Below are 15,800 nucleotides of genomic sequence, written 5' to 3' on the forward strand. Positions count from 1 at the left end.
GGTCAATGTTATAAAATTAGAACCTCCACTCCCCTTTGCCTTCAACAAACCATCATGGGGGCATATGTTTTTTACAAACACCCATTCTTTATATCATATTTTATATAACTTCAGATAAGTTATATGAGCCGCACCATGAGAAAACAAACGTAGTGTATTTGTGACCAGTATAGATCCAGAAAACAAACATAGTGCATTTGCGACCAACATCGAACCAGACCAGCCTGCGCATCCGCTCAGTCTGGTCAGGACCCATGCTGTTCGCTTTCAAAGCCTATCGCAATTAGAGAAACCGTTAGCGAATAGCATGGGTCCTGACCAGACTATGCGGATGCGCAGTCTGGTCTGGATCGATGCTGGTCGCAAATGCACTATGTTGGTTTTCTCATGGCGTGGCTCATATTTAGTGCAAATCACCTTAATAATAATTCTAAGATATGTTTTAAAATTAGTGAAGAGTAACTGCCCTTGACTTTTCATTTATCAGTTGGATAAGTTTTGCAGTCACGAACTTTCCAAATAAATCAGTATTTAACTATATATCATTTGAAGAGAACAACGGACTAGCAATATCGTTTTCCGTGCATTTTCGCTATTTTTGCCCCTATGGTATAATCATTTGCCTTATTCAAGGTGGGTTTGTGAATAAATTACTTCTGTTTTTTTTTTTTGGATTTGACAAACTTGCAAATGAAAGTTACTAATAATTCAAATGAGATAGTAAAAAATTAAAGTTTAAATGTAAAGGTTTCTGTACTTTTCGGTAGTGTTGCTTGCATTTTATCACATCACAATGAACAGGTTGTTAATTCTAATTATTGGCTACTGTTGTTATTGTCTCCTTGATTGATGGTCGAATATTTTTATTATACATTTATTTTTGTATTATATAAAGTGGGTGGGGTACATAAAATACCACGGATTTGCGCTTTTTGTCGCCAACTCTAAACTAGATTGCACAAAAGAGTATTAAAATGAATTTCTTTTCAGATGAATAGTTTGCAGGTAAAGGTTTCATCCCTTTCATTAGTCTTGCTCGTATTTATCAAATGGTAAATAACAGGTTGTTAACTAATTATCGGTTGTAAAAGAAATCATTTTCATATCCCTATTTTCTATTAAAATCTTTAAATACCCCTCATCCATCTTTAAATTGTCAAGAATATGCATTTCATTGTATGCGTGGTAAAAAGTATCTATCTCCTTTATTTTGGTCGAATATTTTTATTATGAATTTTTTGCATTATACAATTATACAAAGTGGGTGGGGTACCCCCTTTTTCTACTTAAAATCTTTTAAATACCCATCATCAAGCTTTATATGGTCAAAAACATAAATTATATTGTATACGTGATAAAAAGAATATATCTCATTGATTTTTTGTCAAATGTTTCTATTATATATTTTTTTGCATTATATATAGTGGGTGGGGTACATAAAATACCCAGGATTTGCGTATTTTCTAGCCAAACCTGAACTAGATTGCATTATAGTGTATCTAAATAAATTACTTTCCAAATGAATAGTTTGCAAGTAAAGGTTTTTTCGACTTCCATTAGTGTTGCTCTTATTTAATAACGGGTTGTTTATTCTAATTATTAGTTGTAAAATACATAGCTTTTCCTACCCCCTTTTTCTGTTTAAAATCTTTTAAATACCCCTCATTCAGCTTTATATGGTCAAAAATATAGATAATATTGTATACGTGATAAAAAGAATATATCTTTTTGGTTGTTGGTCGAATATGTTTATTATACATTTTTTGCATTATATAAAGTGGGTGGGGTACATAAAATACCCCGGATTTGCGTATTTCTTAGCCAAACCTGAACTAGAGTATCTAGATGATTTTCTATTCTAACAGACTGTTTCGCAGCGGTATTAATTAATGACTTTGAGAAATAAGCTCATTTTAAAGGTTACTTCTTCATACTGTAAATTTTAGGTTAAATATTTTTTATTTTATTCTCTGGTATTTTAGGTGCAAAATCTTATAATAAAATGTACATAAAATGAGTACATTTTGCGTACTTTTCAACCATAAGCCTTATGCGTAAAAGCAATGTTGAAATATATTTGCAATTTAATTGCATACTCTGCCATGAACAACATGCTTTTCAAAGTGAAACCACATATATCATAAATGATAGAGAAATTTCCATCAGAACTAAACACATCTACAGCTAGTATCTGGATATTATGACTATGACGGTACAGTTTGTAATAATTTATCATTGAACTGGTTTACGAACAATTACTTCTGCCCTTGACTTTGAAACAACTTTCAGCTACACATTTATTTGTCTTCTCAGTAAAGGTAATATACTTTCCCTAAACCTAATTATATTCAAGGTATAAAACAATTGCATCTAAGCTTGACTACGAAACAACTCAAAACAAAACATTTGTGCTTAATTAAGTTGATACTTCTTCTTAGAATTTTGATTATTTCATCATCCATTTAATTTTCATCTTTGAATATATCAGAATTTTGTTACTGTTATTTCTAAGACTAAAATATCCGTGGCTATCCAAATATTTTTCAAATTATCCTGCTTAATGTCATATATGTACCCAGCTGTTCACTAAAATTCGAATTGTATTATTTCTTCATAACTGAATAATTAAAACGTCTTTCAACTCGTGACAGTTTTTATGCCAACTGATGAATGCATCTTTTCCGTTTCGATTCAAACTGAATTTGGATTTCCTCCACTCTTGATCTTTTAAAGATGTTACATTTTTCCTTCGTTTATAAAATGTTTTATCATTTTTCCGATATCAAGCGCCTTCTTTTAAAAACGTAAGGAAAATTATTTGAGTTGGCAGCGTATCTGTTCTATATAAAACGCTGGAAGCTTTTACGACACGCCGAAGCTCAAATGTTTGATAAAAATCATTTAATAATTTCTAATTATGTCAAATCATGTTATATATTTGAGATGTTAGACAAAATGTGAAACTTAGAATTATGATTGTAATCATTTTGTTTCTTAATGTCTGGTGACCAAATTCAACTTCGAGCCTACTTACAAACTAGTGTTTGTGACATCTGCATTTGTGAAAGGAATTTGTTTTAATCAATTGTTAAAGTTAAAAGTAATATGAGAACTACATTTTTTTTTGTTATTGCCATAATTGCAATACAGTCGCTTGGTTGTCATGGGATGTTGCAAAATAATGGGCAGATGAAATATAATTTATCGTAATATGCATGGTAAGTGATAAATTTTATCGTTTTACAAAATTAAGCATAGCATTCCTATGATTGATATTGATCCCGCATTTGAAAATAGTGCACCAATACGTTAACACCTGACTGAAACTTAAATGTTAATATCTTAGTATAAATTCTGAAATAACATTAATCGTTGGATTACAAACACAATTATCCAGGGATAACCACAGAATGGAATGCGCAGGCGCTAGATTCACTCAATTGCACATGCGTGGTAGAAACTGTTGTATAGATACGTTGATTTTGATTTAACGGATGAGTGCTCTTTCTGCTAGTGTCAACTGGTTATTTCGTACAGTAGAGTTTGTTTCAACATGTTCCTCAAAAATGTAATGTGCTTAGTAACAGTAATGTTTCCATAAACATTTAGATCTGTTTGGATCAAGTCATGGAGACTGATACTATATAAGGGCATGTAGCACACTACGAGCGCCCAGAGCCTCTGGTCAAAGCTAACGTCGAAACAACTGTTTGCTGATAAAATCGTAGGAAGAACGATGATCATTAAAGCTTGGATTATTGTCTTTTTGTATGGCACTGCCTTGTATACCACAGGTAAGCGATGTTTCAAACTTGCAAGGTAGATAAAGATTATTAGAAGAAACATTTATTACACTAATACAGAACTATTCATAAAATTAAATTTAATTAAACTGGACAGTGTTCAGTTTGGTACAGGTGAACACTTTCAAAGTGTACCTTACACAATTCTTCCAGTTATATGAAATTGTGAAACAGCAAACACTAAATGACGCTTTGACATAATTTTGTTGAAAGTTTAGAAAACAAATCCCGAATTTTAAACAGAAAAAAAATGTTTTATATGGATTACGTAAATAACTAGCGAAAAGTCATAGCTAACAGTAATAATTAAACCTTTTGTCCCACAAAGTATGTGTATCAAATGTCATGGTAAAATATATTAAAGTAATGGTGAACAAATGTTACATCAACACAACATAACCTGTATGAAATACAAAGGGATCATGTCAACATCTCTGTTTATTTACTATATTTTATTTGCGGGTAAAATTCAAAAATATTATTAGGTATTATTTGATATTTGTATTTTGTTAGATAAATATTGGTTCGATTTTTATTAAAATAAGACCTATATCTTTTCATGAGGATATTTATTATACTAATTAAATTGAAAGTGCTCTAAGGGGCTTGAAAGTGCAAACGTGTAAATATGATTATGTCAGCGGAACTAGTATCTTCTGAAAAGTTTTAGAAATTAGAAAAATAAGCATTTTTCTGTAAGAGAAACGGAGTGGCCATGTATTTGTTAGGATTTGTCTCCTTCCTACATAATTTAAAACGTCCTGCAAAAGATTTGGCAGTGCCTGTTGCACACTGTAGTTTTTAAAAAACTTGTTTAACGTCTAATAAAGATAAACGAGATGACAACATTTTAGAGGATAATAATGTTATAATAATATCATAGAATGCGTTTACCCTGCTTTAAAATTACATTATATTTAGACTATAAGATAATTATTACTACACATTATCTTTATACGATAAATCGTGCATAAACGATATTGTGTGCTAGGATAAAACTGCTACATACATGGCGTCTAGCTGTTATTGCAATTCTACATACAGAAACAGTTATACATTCAGCCAAGTTAACTTGTTTTAGTAAGTATTTTCTTCTGTAAAATTAGTATATTATGAAAATTATAAATTGTAAATATTTTAGTTAATGATAAGCAAAGAGTATATTTAAATGAAAAAAATGTTTAACTTATTTGTTGATTGTCGTAGATGCACAGATCCAATCATGGACTCTCCCAAACGTCTCGGGCGCAACTGGAACCGACACAACACCAATTGATATTAATGAAGATCAGCCTGTCGGTGCCACATCAACTACAATTGTAGCCGTTCCAGGTGATTCCGACACCATTTCAAGTTACGAGTTAATAACAGCGGGGACTCCTTTCTCGGTAACCACATCTGCTGGCGTTCTTACCTTAGATTCTGCCCTCGATTATGAAACTACAACTAGCTATATACTAGAAGTTAAGTAAGTTTCAAACATATTTACAGCATTATCTTCCATGATTTTGTACTAATTGCATTTAAAAAAAACCAAAACAATGTATGACGTGTATATCATAGATATTTGTAATAATGCAAGACAGACTATAATATTATTGTATCTGTAACCGTAAGATGTATCGAAGCATTTTCAATCAAATCGAAGGTTATTCAAAATGCACATAAACGATATATCAAACGACAAGAAACTTTATTACGTAAAGATTATCCTATCATCCGCAAAATGAATTTAGTGATCATATTCGCGTCAGACAGGTGCTACAATTTAAATAATGTAAATGTAATACAAATATATAGGACTGATTAGAACTTAATTTATCATTAAATTGTCAAAAAAAAAATAGATAAATAGGAGATATCGTGCGTTTGGTATGTCTTTTTGATAAATAATTGAATTACGTTCTTTTTAGAACAATATCAGTTAGTCTTAGAAGCATATCGTAACATGTAAAATGCTCATATAACGAAAGAAAGGTCTGTTGAATCATTTATAGTAGATTTTCACTTTTAATCATTATTGAAATTCCGTATATTTACGTATTATTCTAGTCGTAGTAACGAAGTATAGAATTAAAGGTGTTATGTACATTGATTTTTAAAGAGTGGTTGACAGTGCTTCCTATTCTGGAACAGCAACTTTTACTATTGCCGTCGGGGACGTGAACGAGGCACCAACATTCACATCTACGTCATTTACAGCTTGTGTTGCTGACGCTTCTACAGCAGGTTCGATTTTCAAAAAAATTAACATTTTCAGATATCATTTGCTGCTTGTTCAAGGTCGGTTATTAAATTGAAACTTAATTGGAGATGCAAGTCAGAACGATATAAATTTGGTACAAAACGGTCTGATAAAGCAATTGTGTTTTAAAGTGTTTTTGTAACAATTGCATTTCAAATCTTTAAAAGTTTTAGAAACTGTGAAGGAGACAAGTTCCTCCATTTGCCTTAGAGTAGTAATCGGACTTTGTAACTTCACTCAAATACCTGTAAACGAAAATTTAAAAGTAATCATTATGCATTCCAAATACTTTAAATGTAGGCTGAACGTTTTACAGAAACATTCTTCTTTGGTCATTGGTTATAATTCTAATAAAATAAAGAGGAGTAAAGGTACACAATTGCGAATACGCTTACTTTTGCAATTTCTTGGGGAAGAAAATAAATGAACAAAAATCATTGCATTTCCTCTAATGTGACCTAATTGCTTACTGAAATTGTACTACACATCTTAAAATACTTTAATTTGACTGTAGAAATTCGCAAGAAGATATTTAGCAAAGGGAAAGATGACGTGTTTGAATACTTATAACTTTTTTCAACTGTTATCATTTCAGGTCAATCTGTGACGACTCTTACTGCTACTGACCAGGACATAGGAGATACCATTACATACAGCATTGCCTGTAAATATATATATACAGATATATATATATACACACACACACATTTGAACAAGCTTTAACATAATGTTGTTTTCGTTGGTTTTAACGCAGCATCGACATAGTAGTAGGACAGCTTTCCAGCTTTTAATGTAAACGGAAATTGTCAGCCATCAGCCGTCCTTAAACCAGCTGGAATTCCTTCATTAAATGACTTAATTCTACACACTTTGCCAGTCTCTGCTATTATGAGAGCATTGCGTTATTATATCTGCATATTTCAATTGTAAACACTATGCTCCTGAAGGCACCGCATATTGTTATCTGTGATAAATATGTTGTATTTTTAGTTCAGTATATAGTTTTATACATTGTTGTGGTCTTGGTATAAGTCAAAACATAATGACTAATGTAATTTTATTACATGACCTTAATTGGTATAATCTGAGCTGGAGACAAGAGATGATTGAGAAGAATCGAGTAATTGTCGCTAAAAGTATCTGATAGGCATACTATCACCGTTGCGGCAGTTAATAAAGCATTTCAAAGTTTATACATGTACATTACCACATCTATATCGGCTCCGCTTACTCCACACATTATTTAGCACAGGAAATATATGCTGTTGCTATTTAAACTGCTGTCATTAATTTAGCAAAAATTAAACCGGTTATGTCGGATTAACCTGAATATAATTACGGTCGCTCATAGGATGGAAGAATACTTGGCTGACGTCGTGTTTCAATAAATCACGTACGAAATTAACACATGGCATTATGTGTTTCGACGACAAGTTCGTTTGTTACCAGTTATTATAACAAATATGCTCTTGGTTTATTACTTCGGACAATCAGTATGATACGTAGCGTTAGTCTATAGAATTGTTGAATTATTAAGAATACTTTTAATAAAGAAAATTTGAAAGAACGTCACCAATTGAAAATTTCATTCTTCCGAAGTCAAGTAAATCATATTTAGAAATTATACTAATTCCACACGTATTTTTAGTGCAAATTTTGGTATTGTGTCTCTATGTAGATACTAAGGTTCGTGTCAGATGTTGTGACGTCCGATATGTTTTTGATGTTGATACACGTTTATTTGTTTTGAAAGAAACCTTGCATGACAGTGAATATTATGATTATGATAATCGGCAATCAAATTAAGAATAGACACACCTGCCTAGATTGTTTCTATTTTGGAAGAAAATGTCACTGCGGTGAATATTGTTATAATATCTTAAAATATAATTTTTAATATACACATATATATAGGTCTAAAAATGTTAATGTATGTAAATAATTTACAAAGCCACCTGACCAAGCCTGTTTAGCAATAGACTAGTTTTAGTTACAAACAGATTAATTTATTCAAAATTATCAATTATGTTGAGAGTCGATTTCAAAACACTGTTTTGTTGTCATTTTAGCTGGACAAAGGGCAACCATAGTTTTTATCATTTCAGCTGGAAATGACAGGAACAACAATCACCTTTACTTTTATCATTTCAGCTGCAGAAAAAGCAATAATGACCATAATATTTACCAGTTCAGCTCACGAGAGGCGCAACAATGACCATAATCTTTATCGTTTCAGCTGGAGACACGAATGGCGACTTCACATTTTCTGGTTCCGAACTTCAAGTCAGTTCAGGAAAAACTCTTGACATGTCAAGCACAGCAACCTACACTCTTGTTATTCATGCCGTGGACGATGGATCCCCAGCAGAGACTGGGTCTACAACACTTACTGTAACAGTGGGCAGTTGCAGCAGCGCGACAGCTCTTGCTGTTAGTATCATGATGACTCTTATGGCTCTGGTTGTGTCGTTGTATTAAGATTCACAGAAAGCTCATCCAAACGTTCTAATTCAAAGTACTTTCCTATTTTCTACTCAATAATCGTATCACCAAGTGACTTTTCTCTTGTATGTTCATGTTCTAGAATGGACTAAATTTTTCTTAATATGAAAGTTATTTAAGGAAGTAGTGTACGTCACCACCAATGTAGTTTCGATTATTACTAACTGAAGAAATATACCGGGGTATTATACTTCGCTTTATTTATTTTAGATGCTGAATATCGCATGCCTGTCTGTCTCTGTCCACTCTTGTAAGCATTTATACAGATTTAAAGTACAATACTCTCTAAAGATAATTCCTGTTAAAATAAGAAGGAACATATACTCACTCAATATTTTACAAGTTTATTCTCGTTTTACGCTTTTCCGTAAAAATCTACGTAGTACATAAATTTATTAGTATGTGCATTAGTTAAAATGTACATTCTGTTAACCTATTTCTCTTAGTCTGAGCAGTTATATGTAATAAAAAGCTTTTTTTCGACGGCTTCGGTGCCATTTTCTTTTCCTGCAGAATGACGTTTAAAACATCCAGTATATAGTTCCGTTTTTAAATGTAATGACTATCGCTGATTTTGATACATTGCTGTTATTTGAGAGCACAAAGTAAATAGGTCTCATTTTCAAAATCTTGATATATAGCATGTCAATAACTTACAAGTCGTTATTCAAAATTTAACTTAATCGCTTGTCAAATGAAAGTATGACACAAAGTTTACAAATTCTAAAAATATTATTTGCCATAGTAAATTCAAATTTCATCAAGTCGAAAAGGCCTGAGGGTACACTTCTTATATTATGCATAACAAATTTTAATATATATAGATTTACTTAATTCCGGGATTTTTATCTGCTATTTGGAAATAAGAATATGATGCTTATTATCATGTTTTGAAAAGAGATTATTTATAATACACTTGTGTTGATTTTGCTTGTCAACAGCAGTTCGTCGACAGAATAAAGATTTGTGTAAACGTATCAATCGCCATTTTACAAACTTGCAGAAACCATTTCCTTTAAACGTCTTAAACACTGCACAATTCGTTTACTTACATTTAAAACAATAACTGGTTTCTGCACATGAAGACGAGTTTTGTTCTTTTAATTTCCCTGTCACAGTTTAGTATTTTACTTTGATATATATTCCATTAATGTTGTCTTTTAACTATATATCAGTACCGTAGGTGAGATGACTGTTTTACTCTGGATACAATCTCTTTTCACACTTATACTTGAGCAAGACATAAATTTAAATAGCCGCATGATTATATGAAATATTGAGTAACATACAGTTGAATTAAATGAGAGTTAATTAACTTAAATACCACAATAATCACTGATATCTGATATGTAAATTTGAGTTTATTAACAATATAAAGCTTGTATGCCTGTCTTTATATCACAGTGTTATCAACTTGAATCAGAAATGAATCGTTTGAATCACCAATTTAAATCGCCGCAGGATTATATGAAATGTTGAGTAAAGTAGTTGGTTGAATGAATTAAATACCACAATTATCACTGAAATATCATATCTTAAGTTTATAAACAAAATTAAAGTCTGTATTTCTGTCTCGATATTGCTAAAATCTTATCGAATAGAATCAGAAATGAATTCGTGTCCAGTCGTACATGTCTACTCCCTCTAGTACTACGTGTGATGTGTGTTTGTGAGAAGTAGTTTAGTGTTTAAGAAATGATGTCAATAATGAGACACTACCGTGTCGATGCTTGCGTCATTTCTTGTATTAATCCTAATATTTTGTATTGCCGCACATACTTTTATTTAATTACTAATTTAAGTAATAGATAAACTTGTTGGTAAATACTGTTTTCATTTACAAGAAATGGAATGTGGTTGAAACGGATGTCATCAAATAAGCTAATGATTGATATACGTACAAAAATCAGTGTTAAAACTTAAGTTATACCATAAATCGTTAATTCCTTGTGTATAGAGTATCTTAGCTTGTAACAATTCGGCTATACATGTCTGAAAAATAAAGCAATACAAAACATGTTGTTATTTTGTGTTAGTTTCCTTGTCCGCTTACTGGACCGTTTTGTACTTTATTCCACAATTTTTATCTTCGGCACTTATGGATGAGATAATAGTTTGACGTACCAAAAGGGGTTGCCTTTCTAATTACTTGTATTCCTTAGATGATTGTAGTGGTAAAACTCTTGTAATAGGATGGTTCATTTTTTAATTATAGCTACCTCCAAAATACTTTACCATAAAGGTATTGAGAAAAAATAAACTCGATCAACGTACAAACGTTTGCACTTGAGTAGCAATTAAATCTTTGTTTCTTTACTTCTACTTCTTTGTTCGCAACTACACTGACAGACCAGTAGCCTCGATGAAACTTGTGGTTTGCCGCAGATCATCAGTGCCTCCATGCAGTTTCTGGTGGATTGAGGTATCTATCGGCCAAGACGCAGCTCGCTACTGGTCATGCTTTTTACATCTCTCCACAGTCTGATCTTCCTCACCACATGGACAAGCTGGCGGTGGTGCCAGTCTATATTTCTTGTACATGTGAGCATAGAGCTTGTTGTGCCCTGAGCGAAGTCTGGCCAGCATTACTTGTTCAGACCGATCAAGGAGATGAAAAGCATCTTCCTCTATCCTTGATCTTGTTAGTGCTTTGATGATTGTGACTTTCTCCTTGTAACTCACAGGTTTTGTTTGTTGTTCTGACTAAGCTCAGGAGCTAGATAGATAGGTATCTTAGCCAGTTGGTCTGCCTTCTCATTGCTTGCAAGTCCTCAATGGGATGGAATCAACTGAAGTGCTACTTTGGAACTTTATTGTTGCTAGCCAGGAGAATGCAGAGCCTGAATATATGGATATCTTGCAAAGTAGCACTTCAGTGGATTTATTTTAACAAAAACGTTTATTTATATCTTTTTTGTTGGGTTTAACGCCGCACCGACACCATTATGAAACCATGGTGATTTTCAAGCTCTGATGGTAGAGGAAGAACCCAGATGTCCCTCCGTGCATTATTTCATCACGACTGGGTACCTAGGTAGAACCACCGCCCTTCCGTAAGTTACCAGAATGGCTTCCTCACATGAAGAATGCAGCGCCCCGAGTGAGGCTCGAAAAAAAAAACAAAGTCAAATATCAAACAGGGAATGACACGTATCAAAAACATAGCCTCCACAAAACGAAACCCACAGCATCTTAGACGTGCACACCACTCGCAAACACACACACTCGCACACAGGACTAAACAGACAAACATTTAGGAAACAGTGAAGCACCGCCTTGGAACATCAGTGGCAAAAAAAAACAACACTGGGGAGCTTAAACCGATGCATGATGCGCACCCAACCTCATTCTTACCCCCAGCATGTTCCAAAGATCCGGGACAGTGTAAATAAAAGTAATCCCCGCCAGGTGAATCTCTAACACACGTAATGGACACAAAAAGCATGGCATTTAAAAGACAAAAACGTACTCATGTATAAATATATAAAAAGCAAACCTTAAGAACCAAAAACGTTTGTACTCAGTGTCTTTTCAGAAGACAGAGCAACAAGAGAAACACCCTTAAGGGCCCGACGAAACAGGCCAGAGGACAGGTATCAAAAAAGTTCAGTCCTGGTGGGATTTAAGAACTGCTTATCATAGAGTCCTCCTCCTATTCCGTCAGACACAATCAAATAGGGAAGCGTTGTGTCCAACTGTAAACGGATGGGGTCGTAACCTCTTTTTATAAAACGTTTTTTAATTTTACTAAATACAGTTTGAAAGTTACCAGGACCCAAGATCTTACAAAGTTTTTAAGCCACATCCCCATAAAAACGGGTTTAGAAATACCTTCTCGCAGATGTGTCTTTAAATTACTATTGAATTTTAAAACTAAATCAGAATTACGATAGTGAAATTAGCAAAATGTTTACTCAATTTGTAATAACTGTAGCCTTGCTGAAGAAGTTTGTTTGTAATATATTTATTGCGTTCATTGAAATCCTTGACATGACTACACGCTTTAGCAAACCGAATTAATTGAGAAATATATACCCCATAAGATGTAGTTTGAGGTACATCCCCATCCAAATGGGAAAATTTACAATACTGAAATTACAATCATCTCTTATATCATAAATTTTTGTATGAATAATATCGTCTTAAATAGAGAGAAGTAAATCTGAAAATGGAGCATCAGTATCCGAATTGTTGGTTTTAATTAATCCACATCGATAAAGGGCAAGTGTGAAGTCAGCGATCTTTACCAATTGGCCTCGGAGGCCCAGGAGGCAGGTTGTATTACTGAGGAGAGACCATTGATGAGAAAATGAACGATGAAATCAGAAAAAAAAAGAAATACTGAAGAAATTGTGAAAAGTGTGTCCATAATAAACATTTGTTATAGTTCTATTGAAAGCATTGTACAACTTATTGTTTTCTTTCACATAAAAATAGTCATTAGTATACTTGATTGTGAAAAAATCCTTCAAAAATATAAGGATGTGGAGCACATTCAAACACCAACGAACTTGATTCCCTTTTAAAAATATAAGACTGAAACTGTGTGTTATCACGCAATACATGCATTGAATTTAATGTCAAAATTAATACGACATAGCGTCAAACGTCACTACGGCGCACTGGACGAAGAAATGCTCACTAAACGGACAATATTTGGTACATATCATTAAAGTTGTAGATTATCATAACACAACAAAGCTAGCATCAAATAAAAAATCAAATAATATAAATTAATAGCTCGGGTATAAATGACATGTCAAATACTATAAGTTAAATGCAACAACTTGCCAGTTAAGTGCAATAGACGAATTTCAAGGTTTTTTTATTATCATGTTCTCCATACATCCTCAAAGTTTATATATGTTATTGTCGAACATAACCATTACTTGTCAAAATACATTGTTTATTTAGGAACATTTAACGCTTAGAAGATTGGTAGTAATTTGTCTATGAACTCGGATTAGCACATACCTAACTCTTGTGTCACTCATAGCAGTGAATTAAGTAGCTGGAAAATATAACAGATAAGTGTTCAACCCTATCATTGTCTGTAGATGTTTCTAATCAGTGTCTACGTTACTTTAAAACACAGTCCCATGCACCTGAGAAAAGTGATTTATGAAACGCCAAGACACGTTTTAATTGACTACTTGTTAATAAGTTCATGATAATATCGTATGACAAGATTTGATACAAAGTATTAGAAATGACATCGGTTTAACTGGCTAAATAACTGGTACCCTTTATTGCAGACCTTTCATACACAATTAATCCTGGTCAAAATATTCACTAATAATGCTTGCTCGCCTTGGTGAGCTAGTATTAGGATAGGATTTTAAACTACCAAAAACGCTTACATATCCAATTGCCGGTACCCAGCTTTTTTCCCTACATACAGAGAGCATGTCAGCAACCTAAAGCAAGATGACGTTATTTCATTTATGAAAAGTGACCAATCGAAAGCTAGCTTACAAAGCCATGTTGCACCATAAGGCCGCGGTCATCTTTAATGAGCAAAAAGAACACAATTGCATGCTTCTCCATAATTGCAGAGATGAGAATAATCGTTAAGGAAACGTTTACTGGGTATTTGAAACAAATGCCATATTACGATCACAACACTAGAACTATTTCAGGGATTTGATACATGTTTATAGTCATTTTCAGACAGAATTTATTCAGATTCTTTCTTGGTGGTGCACTGTTAAAAGATTAATGCAAAAGCTTGCAATGGGACTATGTGGACACTTTCTTAATACTTAGGTAGTACTACACTACCTTATGGACTCCATTTTTCTATATTTTTATACTAATTTCTTTATGCCCATTGTGAAAAAAGTTATTTAAACTTAGATAAATTACTATAGACACCTAATTTCTGATTATATCGATCGCCATGAGTGCATGAGTGAAAGGAGGCCTGTTTCCTTTTAAATGCTGAGCGCCAAGCAAGGGAATTTCTGGAAATATTCTGGAAATATTCTTACGTCTCTGCTATGATGCTCCCAGGGATTGAACCCACGACCTCTCGCGGTCGAAGCGGACACTCCAGCACTTAGTTATCAAGGCGGACCTATAAATGTTCATATGCCCTTTTCCGTTGACCAACCACTTTAAGCACCAACCCTGCATCCATAATAGACAATTGCGAATTGAGACGGAGTGGAGTGGAGTATGGCACATGGTCTAGCACGACCGAATTATCAAGGGAGGAGGGGCATATCAACACAATGCATTTATACATGTATTATGTGCGGAATGAAAAGATGCGTACAGCAGTGTAGGTCCGGCTTATCATGTAACCACTATGCAATATGGGATATAAATTTGGCTTTGTATGTTTGTTCGTCTGTCTGTCCATCAGAGAAAATTTATGTTTCAAATATCGCCAAATGTGTTGAACAACCATCGTGAAATTGTATTTGCTTAGTCAGCTATTGTGGTAGTATTGTGACCGTGTCATCGTATGTCACAGTATTAGTTTCATAGTTATCGCTCTAGAGGTTACACTTTCAGAACAATCGTAATGAAACTTAGCCAGGACGTTGAAAACTTGAAAATTAAACATACCCCTTATTTTAATCAAATATTTGTAAAATTGGTTAAAAGTTTTATCAAAAGAGGATACGATGCGAAAATCGTGAAGCACGGTGTATGTTTAGTGATTGACCCCTCTACAGGTAATTGTTACGCTTTCCTATTTGATGGTGCGATGACTAATAAAGTGTAATACTCCATGATGTTTTCTCCTAAATCATACATACAACGGACGGAGGGAGTTGAGTTTTGTCTTACAGTTTTCTTAGCCGTGCCCTTAAAAGTTAGGCCCTTGTTGCTCTGACTTCAGACAAGTTGTTGAGTACATTGGTGTAGATATCTTAAATTTACCTTAATGTTATGTTTTTCTTTATTTATCTGTTTTTTTTCATCGGGGATTTTACTTACATTGTGTTGTTTATCTTGTTGAAAATGGGTAAGGGCGAGGTTGGCATGCCCTAAACTCGTTTAAACCCCTAGTTACCTTTATATAGCATACTGACCGTTCCAAGGCGGTGCCTCTATTTTCGACTTGTTTCATTGCAAAATCAGTTCCTTTTCAATACACAATTAAGAGAAGAAAACTTAAAATATTTGCCACAGCTGAAGTTAAAAGGAAAGTATAGTAGCCGAATCTGTGTTTAGTCAACTACATAAGACAGCTAGTGTCAATTTTGTAACTGACACTAACAGTCCTTAGTCGATTAAAT

The 15,800-nt window shown here is 33.4% G+C and overlaps 1 protein-coding gene across 1 annotated transcript; it reads left to right on the forward strand.

Moving 5' to 3' along the window:
* Positions 1-3,633: 3,633 nt before the first annotated feature.
* LOC123538977 (cadherin-7-like) lies at positions 3,634-10,538 on the forward strand. Its single transcript, XM_045323419.2, has 5 exons — positions 3,634-3,794; positions 5,010-5,271; positions 5,908-6,032; positions 6,644-6,712; positions 8,285-10,538. The coding sequence occupies exons 1-5, from the start codon at positions 3,737-3,739 to the stop codon at positions 8,524-8,526; spliced, it is 756 nt and encodes a 251-aa protein (XP_045179354.2). The 5' UTR covers positions 3,634-3,736; the 3' UTR covers positions 8,527-10,538.
* The last annotated feature ends 5,262 nt before the right edge of the window (positions 10,539-15,800 follow it).

Source organism: Mercenaria mercenaria, chromosome 18, assembly GCF_021730395.1.
Source record: "Mercenaria mercenaria strain notata chromosome 18, MADL_Memer_1, whole genome shotgun sequence".
Taxonomy (NCBI): domain Eukaryota; kingdom Metazoa; phylum Mollusca; class Bivalvia; order Venerida; family Veneridae; genus Mercenaria; species Mercenaria mercenaria.

Bases quoted from the DNA above. Each gene is read 5' to 3' on its own strand.
- LOC123538977 (XM_045323419.2), top strand. From the start codon at position 3,737: ATGATCATTAAAGCTTGGATTATTGTCTTTTTGTATGGCACTGCCTTG. The intron at 5,272-5,907 runs GTAAGTTTCAAA...TGATTTTTAAAG, and splicing joins AGCTATATACTAGAAGTTAA to AGTGGTTGACAGTGCTTCCT. The intron at 6,033-6,643 runs GTTCGATTTTCA...TTATCATTTCAG, and splicing joins TGCTGACGCTTCTACAGCAG to GTCAATCTGTGACGACTCTT.